The following is a 23,150-nucleotide window of genomic DNA, read 5'->3' as shown; positions in this document are numbered from 1 at the left end:
GTCTCAAACTAAGCTTGCATCTGAGATTATTGACAGGTCAGGTATTACAGATGATAAAGTTTGTGAAACTCCTGCTATAGTAGGAGCAAAAATGAAGATTGATGATGGTGTTCCTCTCTCCGATCCTACTCCCTACAGGCAACTAGTAGGCTCATTGATGTATCTAAGTATCACCAGACCCGATATCTCACATGCGGTGCATACGGCAAGCCAATTTCAGCATGCACCAACTTCTGTTCACATGGGTGCTATCTTGCGTGTCGTGAGATACCTAAAGCACACTATTAATAAGGGAGTTTTTTTGTCTTCCTGTTCTGAGTTAAAATTAATTGCTTATACTGACTCTGATTGGGGAGGTGACCCAAATAACCGTCACTCCACCACTGGTTTTTGTGTTTTCTTAGGAGACTCATTGATCTCATGGAGATGCAAGAAGCAGCAAAAGGTATCTCTATCATCAACTGAAGCTGAATATCGTGCCATGGCAACTACTACCATGGAAATTGTTTGGATTCATCAGTTGCTGGAAGATATGGGAATCAAAATTGAAGGGTCTACCAAGCTTTGCTGTGACAACAAAAGTGCGATTTATATTGCTAAAAATCACACTTTTCATGAGCGGACTAAACATATCGAGATGGACTGTCACTATGTTCGGGAGGCGTATCTCCAAGGAATCATTGACCTTCCATATGTCACGTCCGAGTATCAGTTGGCAGACTTCTTCACTAAAGCCTTGTGTGCTCCGCGCTTCAACTTCCTTCTTAGCAAACTCTCGGTCATCCTGCCCTAAGTTTGAGGGGGGGTGTTAAATTATGTACATTAATCATATTATGTAATATATATATTTTATATATATATGGTAATACATATACATATATTAATATATATGTATATGTATCTACTCAAATATATATATATAAAATATATATTTCTATTTATTTTGTCATAAGGGTAGTTTAGTCTTTTCCCTATTTTTGCGCACATTCACTTTTCGGATGTGACTGTAATTATGTTTCTTTTATTTTTATTTTTATTTTTGTTCTTTTTATTTCTTTTTGGATTTGTACCTAAAAGGTACCTTGGGGGGCCCACCAACATAGTCGTTGGGCCCTCTCCAACGGTCACATTTGTGACCGTTGGAGGGGCTCCAACGACTATGGGTGGAGCCCCTCCAAGGCCCCCTTTAGTGATGTTATATTCATTCATATTTTGAGCCTTCATATTACAATGAAGCAAAAAATTTACCCGAATGGATAAAAGCTATGCATATAGAATTAGACGCTCTTAAATAAGCTAACACTTGGGAAATTCTAAATTTACCCATTGGAAAGAAGACCATAGGATATAGATGGTTTTTTAAAGTAAAAACCAAAAGTGATGGATCATTGGAAAGGCATAAAGTTAGGCTAGTCGTCAAAAGATATTCTCAAGAATATGGAGTGGATTACGAAGAAACTTTTGCTCTTGTTGCCAGGATGACCATTGTTCGAATGCTTGTAGTTATTTCAACTATTAAAAATTGGAATATATTTCAAATGGATGTTAAAAATACCTTTTTGAATGAGAATCTTAATGAGGAAGTATACCTGGATGTTCCACCTGGATTGATAATTCCTTCAGGTAAAGTACTTAAATTAAAAAAAGCATTATATGGTCTCCAACAAGCACCTAAAGCTTGATTTGATACTTTTAACAATGTTATTGCAAGATATGGTTTTAAACCATGCTATACTAATACAACTTTATTTATCAAGAATTCTTCTGCAGGTATTATAATTTTACTTTTTTATGTTGATGATATGTTGATTACAGGGAGTGACAAAGAAGGAATCAAGTAAAATCGTTTTTAAAAAATTCTTTTGAAATGACAGATCTTGGGTTCCTAACATACTTCCTTGGTATAGAAGTATCCTACTCTAACAAAGGGTACATATTGTCACAAACAAAGTTTGCTTCAGATATTATTGACAGGTCAGGACTATCAGATGATAAAGTTGTTGACACCTCAGAGACTGTTGGAATGAAAATGTGAGCCGATGATGGAGTTCCTTTAGACAATCCAACTCCCTTTAGACAGCTCGTGGGATCTCTTATGTATTTGAGTATTACAAGACCAGACATAGCTCATGTTGTACATATAGTCAATCAATTTTAACACGCTCCAACATTAACTCATATGAGTGCAGTGATGAGAATTATCAAATACATTAGAAGCACAATAAATAAGGGAGTGTTTCTATCCTCTTCTTCATCAGATCTTATTGCATATTCTGATGCTGATTGGGGAGGGGATCCAAATAATAGACACTCAACAACTGGTTTTTGTGTGTTTGTAGGTGAATCTTTGATTTCATGGAGGTACAAGAAACAACAAAAGGTGTCATTATCATCTACAGAAGCTTAATATAGAGCAATGGCAACTACTACCATGGAAATCGTGTGGCTCCAACAACTAATTTCAGATATGGGAATTCATCTTCAGAATCCTACAAGATTATGCTCTGACAACAAGAGATCCATATACATTGCTCGAAATCATACATTTCATGAAAGAACCAAGCATATAGAGATGGATTGTCATTTTGTTTGTGAAGAATATTTAAAGAAGACTATTGATCTTCCCTATGTGACATCAGAATATCAACTGGCGGATTTTTTCACCAAGGCACTGTGTTCACCAAGATTCAACTTTTTACTTACAAAATTTCGGTGATGTCACCATAAGTTTGAGGGAGACTGTTAGAAAATAATACATATATGTATATACTTGAATATATATATATATATATACACATATACATATACATACTCTTCTTAATACAAGAGTATGTATATGTATATAAATACATATTTAAAGTATATATGTGTATTCTTGTAATTTTTTTTTTGAATGCTTTGAACCTCACCAAGGACATGACATTGGATAGAAATGATTGGAGGAGAAGGATTCATGTGGAGGACCCACAATGATTTTCCTTTTGGTTCATATCGCCGACCCCAATTGTTTGGGATGAAGGCGTTGTTGTTGGTGTTGTTGTTGTTGTTGTTATTTCTGTAATTTCTCATTTTATTTATTTTTCTTTTTCAGTTTTTGTTCCCTTTCTCATATCGCCGACCCCAATTGTTTTGGGATGAAGGCATAGTTGTTGTTGTAGTTTTTGTTCCCTTTCTGTACATAGTCAGTAGCTGATTGTGTACAGTGTACAAGAGTCAGCCACTGACTGTGTACACAGTCTGTCAAATAAGAGTCGTTGGGCTGATTCTCAACAGCTCTAATTAGAGTTGTTGGGAATAGTCCATTGGCTCTTTCAAAGTGTAATGCATTATAAATAAGGGCAATGAGCCCATTGTAAGTGTGCATGAATGAAAGGGTTTTATCCCCTCATAGCAATAACACACTGCATTTGAAGCACTCGTTCTTTCTTGTGGTGTGAAGCTTTTTTATGCTATTTTGCGTTGGCATATGTTTTGAATATCAAGTTATTTGGAAACTTGATTGTGTGTGAGACTTTTCACACGGGTATGGTGATAAATAATAAGACCTGATTAAGACCCGGGTCCGGACCCGAATATCCGAGTAATACATGGACCCGAGTATAGTTTGTGAAATTTTATACCAGACCCAGACTCGACCCGAGTTCTGATTAAGGCCTGCAATTTTTCAATGTAAAAATGATAAAAAAATATGGTTTTACAAGGTATGGTCCGGGTTTGGTTCGTGTAGTTCTTATCGGGTCCGGGTATGGTTTTTTTTATTGTGGATCCAATTATACCCAGGTCCGGACCCAATAACATATTCGAAAATCGGGTCCAAGTCTGGGTCCGAACCAAACCCGACCCATTGACACCCCTAACTGTAACCACCAAAGCATGATGATTTCATTCAGTTCTCAAGATCATTTTTAGTTACTTGAAATCTAGAAGGCAACGAGGGAAGAAAATAGAAAGAGCACAAAACCTTCCACTGAAGTAACTAATAGCGATAACTTGTATATTTTCTGCCATATTATTGTCAGCTAGCTGGTAATACATCTCAATTACAAGGTCATGAGTAATTCAATGTTAGTCTAACTTCACAATGATTATTGTGTGACAGGCAGCACTTGCTGCTGTTATTTAGTATGGCAAACAGATATTGGACCGTTCAAAATTTTGTTCTACATAAATCACTCATGACTTTAGATTGGGTTTGGTTTACTGTGACTGCTAGTTGTCTTTATTGGAGACTCATTTAAATTTAAGAAAAGTTTGGTATTAATTGATCTGTACCTGAGATAGATCCTAGGACTGCTAGTTGTCACTTCATTGGAAGTTTAGTTATGGCTGGATGTGTCCAAGTAGTAATTACTTTTTAGACTCCTCTATGCTCTAAAAAGAATAACACACATAATATGTTGTTGCAGGCAAGGAGTTCAATAAGAATGAAATACCGGATACTAATCATTTCATATAGAACAAAGTAACAAGATATCATGCAAAATAGTGACCAATAGCATCATCATACTAACAACTTGGTCAATTCTCGAGTATCAAACCATCTCCATGTTAAAAAGAAAAAGGTAAATGTGGTGGTGACAAACTCATAGTTATAAGTAGCAGCTGTAGAAAAACTTGGTAGGCTCATCTAAATTAATCAGATGCAAGTAATGAATTGTGCCCTTTACCAGGGTAACATCCAGAAGCCCCATCAACAATATGATACTTCCTATTTCCCTTAAACCATGAAGAATTTCAGATGTTAAATCCGACTTTGAAGCCCAGTTCAGATTTTCTTGGACAAACTTCACACAACCTACAAAAAACAGAAATACAATTAATTGTCTAAGAAAATTGATGAATTAACCATTAGTTTTGGAGGTAACAAGAAGATCCAACTAGTGATAAGATGCAGAAATCATTATGCCTTCAACCCTCGAACAAAATATTATTACAGATATTGGTAGTTTTCTAAATATAAGCTCATTTTGTGATTTTTTTTTAAAAAAGAATAAAATATGCCAGTATAGAATGGACCTAATCGATGGCAAGGCTTAGAAACCTTTACATACACCAATGCTCACATACATACACAAAATATAGAGAATATGGATCCATTGTGTGGTCATCAAAAGTTAAAAATCATCTGTACAAAGTTGTAAGGCATTTATCCAGCATGGATGCGAAAAACTAATTCAGCAAGGAGATGTATACATGCAGTGGTATCCTTCCAATCCCTGGCATGCTTTATGCAATATCAGCAAACAAAAGAGTGCAAAAATGTACTAAATACAGAGTTAATGGGTTAAATGGAATTAAGAATAACTGGATAGATGAAATGCCATAATAAATGGCACATAACTGCACACAAAAATATGAGCCTTGTATGTCTATTTAATGGAATTGATGTTTCTACTTTCAGGTACGAAATCCTCGAGCTTCTTATGTCATTTAATGGAATTGGCAACTCTACTTTCAGGTACCAATTTCCATTTTCAATTATTTGGCCAAAATTTACTTGTTTGTTAAAAGAATAGGGAGGGGGTAACATTCAAGGATGTCAGATGACCCCTTGCAAAGCCTATCAACGATTCTTAATGAAAAGTAGCTCTACATACAAAAAATAATAATAAAGAGAAAAAAAGAAGAAAATGAAAGAAAGAGCATTGACCAAAGGTATTCACATCACACTACCTATTTACCTGGAATACCACCATCAAATGGTAACAACCCAATTGACTTTGGCAATGACCCTTGCAATACAGCCAACTTTGGTTCAAGGGATGCCATCTGTAATATGAAAGACAAAAAATTAAACAAAACCACATGGCGCCTGTGTTTTTAGCATAACAAATGCATGGTGCTGAAATGTTTAAACATTAAACACAAGATACGCATAATGCTACCTTCAACCCTTGGGAATGGAAAATGAAATCAACTAATTATCTATTGGTGAAGGGTAACAAGAAAAAAGAAATCAAAAAATATTTGCTACTTTCTCAAGGGACATAATAAAAATGCTCTCTGTAGGTCTCCCAATTTTAGTTACAGTATACAATGTATGTAAAATAAAACATGAAATTAAGTTATTGCATTATCCAAATTGGATGATACTCTGCTCCAAATTTTAAGCCCTGGTACAGGAGACAGTTCATGCTCCATACTAGATTAAAGCATGTCTAGGTAAGCTAGCAGTGAATTACAATTTTCTAAATTAGTTTACAGACATAGTTATTTACACTAAAAGATATACATACGAACACAGACACGCACACACGTCGAAGCTGTCCCATGGTTGCATGTGGATGATAACAAGTTCAGCACAAATTTATACCCCTGATAAATTTAAAAATGGCATTTTGTCCTTGCCCACTCAATTTTTTTATACATTCAGCTCGATAACACAAGGTAAAAATTCATTCATCACAGAACAACATGATTTGTTGTACGAAATCTGAAAGTGCTCTGTGCTGTAAGCCTCAGCTTAACAGAGCATTCGTTCCCAAATTGTTCATGATAAAGTGAAAAGTTCTGTGATGTACGCCTCAGATTAAGAAAGCAATAGTCTCTAGTATTGCTCGTGGAACAGAACTCATTGACCAAAAGATAATTGTGTTACAACCTGAAGAAAAACAGTTTCATTATTTTCACCTGTTCATTTTATCTTCTTAACTAGGTACCACCATATAAGGAGGAAAAAATTTAACAAACCATTACCATGTTAGGAGATCTAGGAAGGCTCTTATAAGTTGTACAAAGCAAGACCACTCACCTTACTTGTTACGAGATCAAGAAGGCCTCTAATAAGCCAAGGTATTGAACGAGACCCCAATAGTTTGACAATTGCATACATATGAGGCAATCCGAAGAACTCACTGTACAATTGTGCAAAACCTTGATAGGCTGCATTAAGTTCCTATACATCAAAGGCGGGACAATGATGTGTCAAATCAAATGTCATTTAACGGTTAAAGGTGAAAAAGATATTACATATGCACAATCGATAGCAGTTTATAATCAATGCGAACAGGAGACAGAGTATCACTCCATAAAGCTTGATGGTCAATTACACATAGAACATATAGCAGACACCAGAGGAAAAAAGAAAAATATACTAGAAAAGTAGAACATGACTATTGTGTTGAAGACAGTGGACTCTAAGAAAAAAGAAAAATAAACTATTTTACAGGTTCATGGTGTGCAAATTCCTAAAGCAGCAGTAATAGCTCATCCTTCAGTAACTAAGACACTGGTTAAGTTCCAAACAAATTTCCCAATATCAACATTCATGAATTCCATCAGGGAACAAAATGAACTACAGTTCTGAGGCCACCAAAAGACAAGGGAAACTCATCTTGGACATATCAAGGGAAGGGTTTTTCAACTTGAATTTATCAACAAGCTTGTTTTCCAATGGGCATTTATTTTTAACTTCAGAATTATTTTTAAATTACCTATTTAATCCACACCATCTATGGACTTTCACATCACATGCTATAGTGATTGTTTCTGACTTACATAAGAGAGCCAAACTGGCCCTTTCGCTGTTCATGTTCCCTAAGGGCTTGTTTGATGCCTCGTCCAAGATTGGACTGAACGAATGAACATGACAGACAGAACTCATGTTTTGTCTATTCTGTAACAACTGTACTAAGGCCAACGTTTGTTTCGACTGTACAAGAAGTTGTGCTCCTTGGGTCCAATGTTTGTTTTACACTGTGCGGACAGCACAAACACACAGATAATGGGACGGATAACTTCGTTTTGGATCATAAGACTCGATCCGCCCAACCATATGAGTGTTTTAACATGATCATTATGGATTTTAGCCCCGGATATGCATCTGGGATTGGATCTAAAAACTAGAAAATGTTTAAAATTTGAATAATTTGAGAAAAATAAGAACTGATATTTTTTTATATATAAATGATTTAATCAATGACATATTACACCTAATTACAAAAGTTTATCATAAAAATATCAAACCCTAAAATCAAATTAACTATAAAAATCAAATTATCAAACCCTATTAAATCATAAAACCTTAAAATGCAGGAAAATAAATCATAAGTAAACCAAAAAACCCTAAACTATACGAAAAATAAACCATAAAATTAAATAAAAAAGCCTTAATTTAAACCCTAATCAAAGAAAAAAACAGCCATAATCAAATACAAGAAAAACCCTAATCAACTTAACAATAAAAACCTTAATTAAAAATAATAATTCAAAACCCTAATCATAAAAAATCAAATAAAAAACCCTAATCAAATTAACTACAAAAAGCGCTAATTTAAGAAATTTGATTCAAAACCCTAATCATAAAAAAACAAATAAAAAATCCAAATCAAATTAAATACAAAAAGCCCTAATTTAAGAAATTTGATTCAAAGCCCTAATAAAAAAAATCAAATAAAAAACCCTAATCAAATTAACTACAAAAAGCCCTAATTTAAGAAATTTGATTCAAAGACCTAATCAATGGAAAAAAAAAACCTAATCAATGGAAATCAAAGAAAAAAATCTAATCAAAGCCATAAGAAGAAGAAGAAGAAGAAAAACGAAGAACAAAGAACAAAAATGAAGAACGAAGAAGAAGGGGGAGAGACGGAGAAAGAGAGGACAAAGAAGGGGAAGAAAGAAGACCTTGATCGTCGTTGGTGTTGTCTCCGCTCATCGTCGATCACCGGTGGCCTCGCTCGGCCGCTGCATAGGGGTGAGAGTGTAAAACCCGAGATTTCTTAATTTAAAATATTTCAAATTTTTTTCAATTTGGGCCTAGATCCACATTAAGGATCCAGGACCCATAAAAGGGGGGTATTTAGGATTAATTTATTTTGAAATCTTGATTTAAAGGGTAATAATAGATAAATGAAAATTTTTCTAATTTAAAATTTTAAGTTAATTCGAGGATCCACAGTGGATCCATTTGGATCCACTTGTAGACCCATTTGTTTTGGGGCCGGGTTGCGGGTCCCGGGTTCGGACCCGAGCCCCACCCCAACTCACAACCCTTTTAAAACAGAAAGGGCAACCCGATAAGGGTTGCCCGATAAACCCTAACAGGTTAGGAAAGGGGGGGGGAAAGGGGGGTGTTACGCAAGGCGTAACCGACCTCCCCCTCCCATCACGGCGAGGAAGGAGGGGGCCTGGGGTCGATAAAAGGGGGGTGAAGAGGGGGTTATGCCCTCTTCACTCGGGCTCTCTCTTCCCCATCGTTCCCTCTCTCTCTCTCTCTCTCTCTCTCTCTCTCTCTCTCTCTCTCTCTCTCTCTCTCTCTCTCTCGCTCGGTGTGCGCACGCCGGAGGGCAAAACCACCATCGTCAGGCAGCGTGGGCTACCGGCTGCCATTGAGGGTCGCGGCAAGCAGCATCCACCCTCCCTTCTTCACGACAGCAGCCTCCAGCCACCGGAAAACCACCGTGAAAAAGGTACGGGTATCTCTTTTTTATTTCAAATGGGGCATCGGTGGAGGTTTGATTCCATGTAGCAGTCGATGGAAAATCTTGGAGAACAGTTCCACTGTTGCTCCCTTGCACCTTCTGTAATTTGTTGTATATAAGAACAAAAAAAAAAGAAAAGAAAATTTAGTTGTGCAAATAGAGTATGCTGTTGATTGCTGGCATGCATAAGGAAACAAAAGACTTAAATGGAAGATAATAAAATGATTCATGCATTGCATAAAAGACATGCATTTTTCCTGTTATGCATTAGATCATGCATACTTTAATGGTTTTCTTACTCAGTACATGAGGGTATGAGGGTAAGTGTTGAATGTTTAATTCTTGTTGCATGCTGAAATTTTAGTAGATGCTGCTGCTTTACTGTCTTTGCATGCTTAGCAATTATGATTGTTGCATGAATAAATTCTCAGTTGCTATAAACTGTCTTGTATGCAATTCCATTAATTGTTACATGATATCTCATCTTCATTCTTTATCTCACTTGTTTCATTAAGTAGCTGTGCTCAGGATTTCGATTCTGACACCCTACTTCGTTGGTTTTTCGCAGAAACAGGTGATCAGTGAAGTCGACAGCTACTGCGAGGGCGCGAGAGTCACAACGAGTTTTGACAGTCTTCTTTGTGGACAGAGTGGCTCTTTGTTTTGGTTTTTCAATCTAGTGTTCTTGTTATTTGCTTATTGTCATCAGTAGTTACTTGAGTCAGACACTTTATTTTTGAGATTAGTTTTTAATTCATGAATAAAGGTAATGGTTAGTTATGGATGTTAATTGCAAGTTCCTTTGTGGGTTGTGGCTATCCGGTTGGAATTGGAACTGTGAGGACCCCGGGTCTCTGGAAAGTTTTCCACACTGTTTTAAAAAAAAAAAAATCCGCATTTTCAAAGGGGATGAGTTGGGGTCGTTACAGGTTTGGTATCAGAGCCACCACAAATACTTGCAATTTTATCGTCTTTTAATGTTTAATTCTCATAATTGGTATGTGAGCCATGTCCTGAAGCGTCGACAAGTTGTAACTCGTCCTCCAGAGCAGTCTTCTTCACTGGTATGTTGCTTAATACTTTTACTTACTTTATATAAGTCTTGTGTAATTATGTTACTTAAAATTTAATGTTCTTTGGTGTGAATTAATCTTCGGTGTGAATTAAAAGTCTGATGTGATTCGGGAACGAATACTGTTCATGATCAACCCTAAAGGGGTAGTGTCAATAATAGTCTAATTTGAAAAAGGTGGTGCATTGTAGATGTCACAATATACCCGTAGAGGTGCTTCATCTTCTACTGCTGCTCCCACGAACTGGCAGGAGGAAAGAGATTTCATGATGGAGACCATCCATACCCTAACAGAGACTATGGCGGCACAAGCTGCACAAACGGCCCAAGCGGCACAGGCTGCACAGGCAGCTGCACAGGCTGCCGTGCAGGCAGCGACTCGTGACCCTCCGGTCAACATTGTTCCCAACGCAGGTGGCGTTTCGTTCGAGAGGTTTCTGAAGTTGGACCCGCCTTCCTTTTCAGGAAAGGCAGACCCAGAGGCCGCTGCGAGCTGGGTCGAGGAGATTGAGCGGGTGTTTGACGTCTTACTTGTCCCTGAGGAGAGAAAGACACCCTTTGGCACGTACCGCTTAAAGGGCGATGCCATGAACTGGTGGGACACCCTGCGAAGGGTGAAATTTGCTGATTGGGATGAGATTCCTTGGGAGACGTTCAGGGAGGAGTTTCTGGACGCCTACTTTCCCCTTTATGCCGAGGAGCAGATGCAACAAAGGCTCCTCGATCTGACTCAGGGGACCATGAGTCTAGTGGAATACACTACTAAGTTCCGGAGTCATGAGAAGTATAGCCCAAACCTCTTCAAGAATGAGAAGGCAAGGGCGGCTAGATTCGTGCGTGGACTGAAAGACGGGTTACGGACTCGTGTGCTCGGGGGTCGTCCTTCTACCCTGGCCGAGGCGATCGAGTCGGCCACCGTACTGACCGAGGACTGGGAACGATCCAAATGTAGTTTTTAGAAGAAGGGTGGCAGCAGAGGAGGTTCTTCAGGCGGGACTAGGAAGAATCCTCCAAGAGGAGAGGGAGTGCAGAACGGGAAGAAGTAGCAGACCTGGGACGGGCGACAGCAGGGCGCGCAACAGGGCCGACCTCAGCCGCGAAGACAACAGGGGAAGACCCAACCGGCATGTCGCAGATGTGGCAAGAATCATCCATTAGGTTTTTGCCCATCGTTTAAGGGGTATGCTACCAGTGCCAACAGCCAGGGCACATTGCCCCCTTCTGTCCGAACAAGCCTGCGGTTCCGGGTGGACAGCCGCAACAACCACAGCAGTAGAGGCCTCAACAGCAGCAGGGTCAGCGCAAGACCAATGGACGGGTCTACGCAGCGACAACAACCTCCCAGGATGATCAGGCTGATCTGATCGAAGGTATATTCTTAGTCGCCGAACACTTTGCACGTGTTATGTTTGATTCGGGTGCAACACAGCTTTATTTCCTCTTCGTTTGCAAAGTTGCTTGATTTGGTTCCATCTAGCCTCGAAAGGGCTCTTGATGTGATGTCACCTATGGGTGCATCCTCTTCCTGCGGGAAGTATTTTTCGTCCGTAGGCGTGGTGATAGAAGGCCATGAGTTGTCGGCCGATTTGGTCATTTTGGATATGACATTCTATGATGTCATCTTGGGCATGGACTAGTTGTCTAAGCATAATGCGACCCTCCAGTGTCGGGGCAGGAAGGTAATCTTGGAGCACCCCAAATTGTCTGCATTGTTGTGCCATTCGACGAGACCAACCGATGGGGTGAAAATCGTGTCAGCTTTGAAGGTCTCCAAGTACCACAAGAAGGGTTGCATGGTATTCTTGGCCAGTGTTTCTGCTCAAGACAGTCAGGCACCGTCATTGGAGCAGTTAGACGTTGTCCGCGAATTCCCGGATGTTTTTCCCAAGGATTTGTCGGGTTTGCCACCGCATCGAGAAATTGAGTTCTCGATCGAGCTAGTGCCTGGTACAGCACCAGTTTCACGCGCTCCGTATCGCATGGCACCTGCTGAGTTAGGAGAACTGAAAAAGCAATTGCAGGAGCTTCTTGACAAAGGATTTATTAGACCGAGTGTATCCCCTTGGGGTGCCCCGGTCCTCTTTGTTAAGAAGAAGGATGGTTCAATGCGACTTTGTATTGACTACCGCATGTTGAATCAAGTAACGGTGAAGAACAAATACCCTTTGCCTAGGATCGATGATTTGTTTGATCAGTTGAGAAGGGCCAAGCTGTTCTCGAAAATCGATCTTCGTTCAGGATATCATCAGCTGAGGATTAAAACCGAAGATATTCCTAAGACAGCGTTCAGGTCCAGATATGGGCATTATGAGTTTCTAGTGATGTCCTTTGGACTTACAAATGCCCCTGCGGCATTTATGGATCTAATGAATCGGGTTTTCAAGTTGTGGCTGGATTCTTTTGTCATCGTGTTCATAGATGACATTCTGATATATTCGGAGAGTGTGGAAGATCACCGAGAGCATTTGCGACTCGTGCTGCAGACACTGAGAGAACATCAGCTCTATGCTAAATTCTCAAAGTGTGAGTTTTGGATCGATAGGGTGATGTTTCTTGGTCACGTGATATCCGAGAGAGGTGTAGAGGTTGATCCAGCCAAGGTGGAAGCCGTTTTGTCGTGGGAACAACCGAAGACGGTGACAGACATTAGGAGTTTCTTGGGATTGGCGGGTTATTATCGTCGATTCATTCAAGATTTCTCGCGTATAGCTGCTCCGATGACTCGGTTGTTGCAAAAAGGAGTGAAGTTCGAGTGGTCCTCTCGCTGCGAAGACAGTTTTCAAGAGTTAAAGAAGAGGTTGACCACAGCGTCGGTTTTGACATTGCCTTCAGGTACAGGTGGTTTTGTGGTATACAGTGATGCGTCGGGGACTGGACTGGGTTGCGTTCTTATGCAGCATGGAAAGGTCATAGCATACGCTTCCCGACAGCTAAAGGTGCACGAGAAGAATTATCCCACGCATGACTTGGAGTTAGCGGCAGTAGTTTATGCGTTGAAGATTTGGCGCCACTACCTTTATGGGGAAACGTTTGAGGTCATGTCCGACCACAAGAGCCTCAAATATATCTTCACCCAGAGGGACTTGAATTTGAGGCAACGTAGGTGGTTGGAATTCCTAAAGGATTACGACTTCTCCATCGCTTACCATCCGGGTAAGGCGAATGTGGTGGCCGATGCACTTAGTAGGAAGGCGCCAGTCACAGCAGCTAGCTTGATTGGACGCAGTTGGAATCTGGTCGAGGAGTTCGTGCGATGGCAACCTTTTTCTGATGACTCTGAACGCATCCTTTGTGCCGGGATGCAGGCACGACCAGAGATCATAGATCGAATTGAGGAACTCCAATCAGAAGATCCGGACTTTGAGAAGTTGTGCGATAGTGCTCAGAAACCAGAAGCGCAGTTTCGCCGGGAGGAGGGCGGAACCATTAAGTTCGGGGACCAATGGTGGGTTCCAAAAGCGTTACGGGAGGAGTTGATGAGTGAAGCTCACAGGTCGAAGTATTCCGTTCACCCTGGTTCCACCAAGATGTTCAAAGATCTTCAGAGGACTTATTGGTGGAATGGGATGAAACGGGACATCGCGGAGTTCGTATCTCGGTGTCTTACTTGCCAACAAGTGAAGATTGAACACCAGAGACCAGGTGGACTTTTGCAGCCTCTTGAGATTCCAGAGTGGAAGTGGGATGATATCTCGATGGACTTCATCGTAGGGCTGCCTAAGACCCGACGACAACGAGATGTCATATGGGTGATTGTGGATCGTTTGACAAAGAGTGCTCATTTTCTTCCGATCAGGATTAGTCAAAGCTTGGAAAGCTTGGCCGATCTCTACGTAGAGGAGATTGTTAGGCTTCACGGAGTGCCTCGTTCGATAGTGTCCGATCGGGATCCGAGGTTCACATCTCGATTTTGGCGACAGCTTCAGAAAGCCCTTAGCACTACCTTAAAGTTTAGTACTGCTTTCCATCCACAGACAGACGGGCAGTTGGAAAGAACGATTCAAACGCTCGAGGATATGTTGAGAGCGTGCGCTTTGGATTGGGCAGGAGATTGGGACAAACATGTGAAGCTTGCAGAGTTTTCTTATAACAATAGCTTTCATGCTAGTATTGGCATGGCCCCGTATGAAGCACTGTATGGCCGACCGTGTAGATCTCCGGTTTGTTGGGATGAGGTTGGAGTAAGAGCAGTAGAGTCTCCAGAAATCGTCCAGCACTATGCGGATCAGGTACGTTTAATTCGACAAAGGTTGATTGCAGCTCAAAGTAGGCAAAAGAGTTATGCCGATCAGCGGCGTAGAGAGCTCAGTTTTGAGGTAGGCGATCACGTGTTTTTTCGAATCTCGCCTACGAAAAGTATCTTCCGGTTTGGGAAGAAAGGCAAGTTGAGTCCTAGGTATGTGGGACCCTCCGAAGTCCTTGGACGTGTCGGAGAGACTGCATATCGAGTAGCCCTTCCTCCTCAGTTTTCGCAGATTCACGATGTTTTTCATGTCTCGATGTTGAGAAAGTACGTGCCTGACCCCTCACACGTAATTCACTATGAGGCGATCGAGGTACAACCTGACTTAACAACGGACGAGAAGCCGATAGAGATTGTGGAACGCCTGTGTATATGCTGCTAAGCCCCAGCCAACAAGATCGGCTGGGCTGGGGCAGGTGTGTATATGCTGCTAAGCCCCAGCCAACAAGATCGGCTGGGCTGGGGCAGGTGTGTGTATGCTTTTGAACCCAGCCGACAGGGTCGGCTGGGCTGGGTTTCTTCTCCTTTTCAAAAAAAAAAATCAGTTCCTTGTCGCAGGTATGCTGTTCTTTTTGACAGCACACACAGGCCCAAACTGGGCCTGTGCATATGCTGGTGGACCCAGCCGACAGGGTCGGCTGGGTTGGGCTGGGTTTCTTCTCCTTTTCAAAAAAAAAAAAATCAATTCCTTGTCGCAGGTATGTTGTTCTTTTTGACAGCACACACAGGCCCAAACTGGGCCTGTGCACATGCTGGTGGACCCAGCCGACAGGGTCGGCTGGGTTGGGCTGGGTGTTTTCATCTATATAAAAAAAAAATATAATAACAAAGATGCTTAAGCTGTTGGATTATGTTATGGTCAGTAAGAGAAGGATGGGATTTAAGTTATAAGCCCTTTTGGGCTGATTTGGGTTTTCATGTATCGATATGATAATCATGTTTAATCATGTTTTTTTTTTATAGATAACAAGTCTCAAGTTGTATTTTTCCTTATACATGAATATATCACTATGATGCATCTGTGAATCATACAGTGTATGTGTTCTTTCAAACCGAATCAAGTGAACTCTCTTTGTGATCCATCCTAATCTTCCATTATGAATATAAATATTTTCTTAGCTTCTGATCCATCCTTGTTGACCCATTTTGCGTTTTCATATATCGATATGAAAATTTATGGAAAAACATTTAGATTTATTATGCTGTTAGGCATTCCTACTTTAATTTGAATGATTGGAAAATATTGATGTTGTTTAAATGAATTGGCATCAGATTTATTATGCTCTTAGGCATTCCTACTTTAATTTGAATGATTGGAAAATATTGATGTTGTTTAAATGAATTGGCATCGGATTTATCATGTTGTTAGGCATTCTTATTTTAATTTGAATGGTTGGAAAATATTAATATTGTTTAAATGAATTGGCATCAGATTTATCATGCTGTTAGGCATTCTTATTTTAATTTGAATGGTTAGAATAAGATGATAATTCATCCATGGTTTAATTCTGATATGTCTTAGAAATTAAAGATGGTATTGAATTTGTGATCCCTGTATTAGTGTTCCGGTGATCAAAATGAATCATCGAGGGTTTGGTAAACCCGAGTTGTGGGAATATTTTCCCTTACTCATTTCAATGCATTTCAAAGATCATGCTTCATAAAATATTTCAGCTTTATTGCACTGTTCTATATGTTTCCACAGGCCGGAGTCCTGTGATGGCTCTCGCGAGGTAGATGTGAGCTTTTATCTTTCATTTTGCATATTATGTTGCAAAACTTAAGAAATTAAATTTTAAATAAAAGAAATAATAAAGCACAGTGTAATATACCTTCTGGGATCACCCATCTGGAGAATGGGGATCTTAGAAATCCGGTCTTGGGGAGACTGTGAGGATACAAAACTCCGTGTGCTTAATTTTGGTTCCCTGAACCCGATATTGAGGTTCCTTCTCCTGGCCACGGTTTTAGGGAGAGTCCGCCACTTTACCCGGGAGTGGTGTGTTTGACACAGCTGTTGTTTTTGGTACCAAGGAAGTGGCACTTGTGGGCGTGGGGTGTCCCTTGTGTCCCCGACATTAGATGTGGAGGTCTAATGTTCCGAAAGTGATTCGGTCGAGGGCTAAGTTGGAACCCAGTAATAAAATATAAATTGTGTGCTAAGCTACCATGGGAACCTAACTTAACCTCGGGGTTTGTACCCGTTTGGTGTATCCGCGGGCAACGGTAATTAAAAAGAGAAACTTAAAGTTGTATGCATTTAATATGGCATGCATAAGGAAACAAAAGACTTAAATGGAAGATAATAAAATGATTCATGCATTGCATAAAAGACATGCATTTTTCCTGTTATGCATTAGATCATGCATACTTTAATGGTTTCCTTACTCAGTACATGAGGGTATGAGGGTAAGTGTTGAATGTTTAATTCTTGTTGCATGCTGAAATTTTAGTAGATGTTGCTGCTTTACTGTCTTTGCATGCTTAGCAATTATGATTGTTGCATGAATAAATTCTCAGTTGCTATAAACTGCCTTGTATGCAATTCCATTAATTGTTACATGATATCTCATCTTCATTCTTTATCTCACTTGTTTCATTAAGAAGTAGTTGTGCTCAGGATTTCGATTCTGACACCCTACTTCGTTGGTTTTTCGCAGAAACAGGTGATCAGTGAAGTCGACAGCTACTGCGAGGGCGCGAGAGTCACAACGAGTTTTGACAGTCTTCTTTGTGGACAGAGTGGCTCTTTGTTTTGGTTTTTCAATCTAGTGTTCTTGTTATTTGCTTATTGTCATCAGTAGTTACTTGAGTCAGACACTTTATTTTTTAGATTAGTTTTTAATTCATGAATAAAGGTAATGGTTAGTTATGGATGTTAATTGCAAGTTCCTTTGTGGGTTGTGGCTATCCAGTTGGAATTGGAACTGTGAGGACCCCGGGTCTCTGGGAAGTTTTCCGCACTGTTTTAAAAAAAAAAAAATCCGCATTTTCAAAGGGGATGAGTTGGGGTCGTTACAGAGAGAGAGAGGGTCGGGTGTAGACCCCTTCCCCTCCCCCCACCCCCCACCCCCCACCCCCCATGTTTTTTTTAACTTCACTGTTCCCCCGTCCTGTTATTTTCATAAGGGGGTTGGAACGGTGAAAGGACACTCCATAGACGCGGCGGATGCATCCAATGCTTGTTTCAACAAGTGTTCCCACCGACCGTGCAGTCCAAAATCGAGCGGGGGGGCGGTGGATCAAACATACCCTAAAGGCTCATGGCTGAGGACCAGACTTAACACTAGCATTGTTACATGTATCAGGACTAGTTTTTCCATGCCATAGGCCATTAGCCACAGAGCAAAGTTACTTCTCTCCCATTGGTTCTCGGGACCATGGCAAGCTGTTTATCTGAAAAAGCCTTACAAAGGTTAAGCAGGGCCAAATCTAGACCCACTATAAGCCCTTACAACTAATGGCAGAGGATCAGACTTGGTGATTTGCTTTTGTGAGATGCAAGGTTAGATAGGTCTAAGCCATGAACCTTGATGACTCATGGCAGTGAGCTAGGGTTTTTATTTCGTTCTCATTCTTATAAAGATAGAAAGATAAACTGCACCAATAGAAAAACTAAAGGGCCATTCGGATGATGCTGAAAGTGGCATCTTGACACTGAACTTGCAGTAAATGCATTTGGCTGTCAAAATAAAACCGAAAATATTGACCTGAAATCTGAATATTATATTCTGAAGCCCAACATGATTTTAAGAAACAAAGAAGACCCGTTTTTCTTTTCAGGGGTTATGTCACTTCAACTCTTAAACCTCTTCCCTATTCTTGGACTTTACTGCCAACCACCCATTTTCTGCAGCACTTAGAGTTGGCTAGAAATGGCATGGGGTAAGTCATTGTATCATGTGCAGAATATTTTGGTTATCTCATCACCAGAGATTTCTCAAAGGTAATTTTGAAACCCTAGGTATTGATAGCTCCAAGAAGGATGGCCAAGGAGAGAGGGAGACCAAGATGGGTGAATAATGCAAGAGCACTTCCAGAGAGAGGAGGAAAATGAAGACTGAAGGCCCATTAATGATCGCCCTTACCTGCTTGAATTTCTATTATTTATATTTTCCCAGTCCATGGATGACAGCAATGATGACATGAATCTTGAATGTTTTAGGGTGGTTGAGTGACCTTGCTGAGATGTTTTGGTGTTGAGGAGAGTCAATGGTGTGAGAGAAAGGGGACAGGGAGCAGTTGGTCAGACAGGAGCTGGATCATATAGATCCAAAATCTAAACATTGAGCAGCAAGTCAATCAAATCCAAATTTCAACTAGATCTGACTTAACAGAGTTGAATAAAGATCCAAAATTTAAATGATGATCTGACTGAAAAATATTGAAAACAAGGGCCTATATATTTTTGAAAAAAAAAGGTAAATGGATTGGATTGTCTGGATCTGAGTTTAGATCTGATAGGAAGCACAGATCCTAATTCAAGTTTAAATTCAAAGAGGAAGAAGTTTGAAAACGTAAGTTCAATCAATCCAAAGAAGCATTGAATCTTACTTTTTGGCCCATATCCTAAACGAATGTCTCGGTCTTAGATCAAAGGTGCAAACAATTCTGATTTATTTGCTCCCTAGCTTACAATGCTGCTTGTTTGTAAGTTATAAAACCAATTGTCACACACACTCAAAATTTGAAACATATTTTTCAATAAATTTAGTTTTTAATTTTGAATTTACCAAAAATAGCTTTTCAAAAACATCTTCCAAACTGGGCTCAAAAATGTGAACACTTCTGACTTCACTTGGTAGACCAAATTAGTAACAGAATGCATGATAAAAGATAAATGTTTGGAAATATCTTACCTGAGAGCCACAGTAGAAACTGGGCTTCACCAGAGGTATTTGTGATTTCTGAGGCTGATGAGGCTTCCTTAACCGTACAAATCTCTGGGTAGTATTGCACAGAACAAAATTGGGCAGTAGATCATTCTGCATTTCTGTCAAAATCTGCAGAAAGAACACATGAAAATCTTGGACTTCATCATAATTTATTTCTCACAACGCATCAGCAATTACAGTTTCACACTTCTGCATCATTGAACCAACACATGAACATGGATTCCATCTCTATATTCAGAATTTCAGAGCAATTGAAATTCAAAAGTACAGTGAATTCATGCAAATACATTCACTGATCCTCCGTCTTGTTAAGCAAGGAATAACATGAAGCCATGGGACTGCATTGATGTGCTTGAGAAAGTTTAAATTTTTCCTTAAGTAGTAATCTTATGCATTATTTCAATATTGAAGCATTAAGTTAAAAACAAATACGATTTTTATGTACACTAATGCATATAATGATGTGAAAGTAATGCCAAGGTTGGGATGTAAAAATTCCGATGCTCAGAGGAAGTTCAGATGGATCTATGCTGGAGCATGACTGCAGAACAAGAAATAAAATCATCCTTCATGGATCCTAAACATGGACTAAACCTGTTACCTGAACAAGTTCACTTAAATTTCAATAGCTATGACTAAGGTACAATATATGTGCAGAAGGATGCACTGGCAGGAGACCATACAAGCACTGTTCTTCAGTTTTTTAGAAGCATGTCAGAGAACAGGCAATTCATATTTAACAGGAAGATGACTGCATTCACAGTGACCACAAATAAATAAATGGTACCAACTTAGGTTAGGTTCATGACTTTAACTGTGTATTACTACAAAAGATAACAGCTATAACAATGACAAAAATAAGCAAACAGAAACAATCACCACTGTATTATTGAGTATGCTATTCAGGTATATCAGAATTAAACATGCAATTTTCATGAGGCAAAGGTAAAGCATTATCCCGAGTATGCCAGTCACATAGTATCATCAAGCGTCTTCAAAGCACGCAAGGCAGGCAGGCAGAGAATTGCATTAGAAAAATCAATGTCTTATAGACAAACACCTTGCAGGAAGGAGTTCCGACTTTATGATCAGTAGAAACAGAATGTAACATCACAATCTTCAGATTTTTCCTGGTGCTTCTGCATCATGATAAATCACACACCATGATCAACTTGGGCCTGTTTGTTTCATGGGAGTGGAGGGGACACCGTTTCCATGAAAGAACATGTGGTTTGAAAAACAACTCTGTGCCCCTTTTCCCCTCAAGAAAGGGCTTCTCCACCCTCATGGTGGGTAAAGATTTACACATGAAAATAGTGGGCCCCCAGGAAAAGGTGGGGAAAAATAAGTGTAAAGAATGATCTAGAGAGAAAATAGATGCTGATATCACCTACTGATGTTGATGTTAGTCCTATTTTTCAAACCCAACAAGACTGCACAGGTTCATTCACACATCTGAACCAGAACAAGATATCAAACAACAGGAGTGAAGATTTGGGTTTGGGTAGACTTCAGGGAAAAAAAGACTCTGTGTGAGAAACAACAAAAACAAAGGTTTAGAGCAGAAGAGAGGAAGAAAGAGACTTAGGCAAGAAAAGATTAAGAAGATAAGAAGTCAGGAATTTGAATCTGATAAATGACAACCTGGATGAAAAGTTGGCTCTGATACAATAAAAGAACTGCTGACACCTTTCATCTTGATGTTCTTGTGAACAGTGAAAAAGAGAATGTGAAGGAGACTTGGAAGAACAGCCCAAACCTCATGTTAGTTTGTGATAGGGCAGCTCTCTCTAATCTCATTGTATATATCTTTTATTATTAGGATTCTAAAGAGGTCCAGAATACCGCTGGCACAGCAGCATATTGTGACACCACATATTTGGTACAAAAAAGACAAAAATGACCCTATACATAAACATCACATCAAAATATATCATTCTTAAATAAGACTCTCACTAGCATCACGGACGAAATCATTTGGATATGAAATCTACTTAATGTCTTGAAGAATAAAATTAGCAAGCCCATCTTTTTGTGCAATACTAAGAGTGATATTTCTCTATCATCTAATCTAGTCTGTCATGACTCATGACATCTAAACACTTTCAGATAGATCACCATTTTGTGCACCAAGTTTGTGAAAATTGAATATTGAGCAATAAATTTATTTACCAAAAGATTATAGAACACGTGTCATGAGTATCTCGAGACCAAGTTGCATGATCAAGGGATCTACAACTTGAGGGGAACTATTAGAATGATGGTTATTTTGTATATGTGGCATTCATGTGAATTTGTATTTTATTATTGTGTATTTTCTTCATTTCTTTGTAATCGTTTCAATTATTAATTTTATTTTGATTCAATCCTCACTAAGGCTGCCTAAAAGTAATACAGGATTCTAATGGCTCTGTCCTCGATATAGAGAAAACATTAGGGGTTCAGGCTGTGCACTGCACTTTGCTAGTCATCATCATCTTCAATCTTAGTGTCACAGAATTTCACTTTGTGATATTAGATTTCAGATGAGTCGCAAATGATGTTCTCAGGGTTGGATCTCCACTCTTACACCATGTAAATATTGCAGTATATTTGAGAAAGAAGGGAGGAAACAGGCTAGAAGCAGAAATAGGATAAAGATACATGTGCTTTGTAGGCCTGGAACTCATTAATAATAAGTTTTATGGATCTGACCAAAATATCAATAATATCCTTGTGGCATACAAATACTTGCAGCTCTACCAATGGCCACAGTAATACATTTGCACTATATTAAAGACATGGGATAATACACCTGCAAACCTCCTTGACCGCTAATTTTGATTCATTTACAAACAATGTAGAGAAGTATGATGGAATCAAAAAGTTTTTTTTTTCAAAGAAAGTTATGAAAAAGGTAAATAAACAATGAAAAGAAAGCATGTGCCCAAACATTTATGAGTTTCACAAAAATGATCAGTAAAAATAATAAGATGCAATACTAGAAGATGAGCAACAGTTTAGCTACATGAAATTTTATTGACTGTTGAAGGGATGTCAGGATTCAAAACCTGGGAAGAGACTCGACTGGAAAAAGAGACAAGTGAAATGTTCTCTTGCATCTCCTTCAATATGAGGACAAATGAGTCCAACGCAAGTTCTTCTGATATGAGTTTATGAGCAAGTTGGAGGACATCAACAAGTTGCTGTAGTTCCTGGGAAAGGGAAAAGGGAAAAAAAACAATTAGCTTAAAGAGTAATTCTGAATAATAATGAGAAGAAAGGGTATATGCATCTTACCACAACAGAACATATGTCTTGTGACTCAAACCGTTCAAACAAAAAGTCAAGGTTCTCTCTAAACAATTTGTTCATCCGGTGAGCAATCAAACTTCTTAGATCTATGGTTCTGCCCAGCAGCTGCACTGTGAAGAGCTTAAGTCATACATGCACACATATGCACCCACACAGACAAAAAGAAGAATGTGTGCCGACACATGTACATACACACAAACACACACACTCACACACATGAGAGA

General features: G+C 39.4%; 1 protein-coding gene across 2 annotated transcripts in view; it reads right to left on the bottom strand.

The window, feature by feature from the left end:
• PIR121 (transcription activator) overlaps positions 1-23,150 on the bottom strand; it is a 194,568-nt gene that overhangs the window by 34,608 nt on the left and 136,810 nt on the right. For both annotated transcript variants that reach the window (XM_089985299.1, XM_089985300.1), the window contains 6 exons: positions 22,912-23,031; positions 22,683-22,826; positions 19,597-19,740; positions 6,752-6,895; positions 5,682-5,769; positions 4,668-4,795 (listed from right to left, as the gene is read on the bottom strand). In XM_089985299.1, coding sequence (XP_089841425.1) covers positions 4,668-4,795; positions 5,682-5,769; positions 6,752-6,895; positions 19,597-19,740; positions 22,683-22,826; positions 22,912-23,031 — 768 coding nt within the window. The remainder of the gene's footprint in view (positions 1-4,667; positions 4,796-5,681; positions 5,770-6,751; positions 6,896-19,596; positions 19,741-22,682; positions 22,827-22,911; positions 23,032-23,150) is intronic.

Source organism: Nuphar pumila, chromosome 13 (genome assembly GCF_984573655.1).
Source record: "Nuphar pumila chromosome 13, dmNupPumi1.hap1.1, whole genome shotgun sequence".
In the NCBI taxonomy this organism is placed as follows: Eukaryota; Viridiplantae; Streptophyta; class Magnoliopsida; order Nymphaeales; family Nymphaeaceae; genus Nuphar; species Nuphar pumila.
Note: the sequence above shows the minus strand (reverse complement) of the source record. Positions and strands in the feature narration are given on the sequence as shown.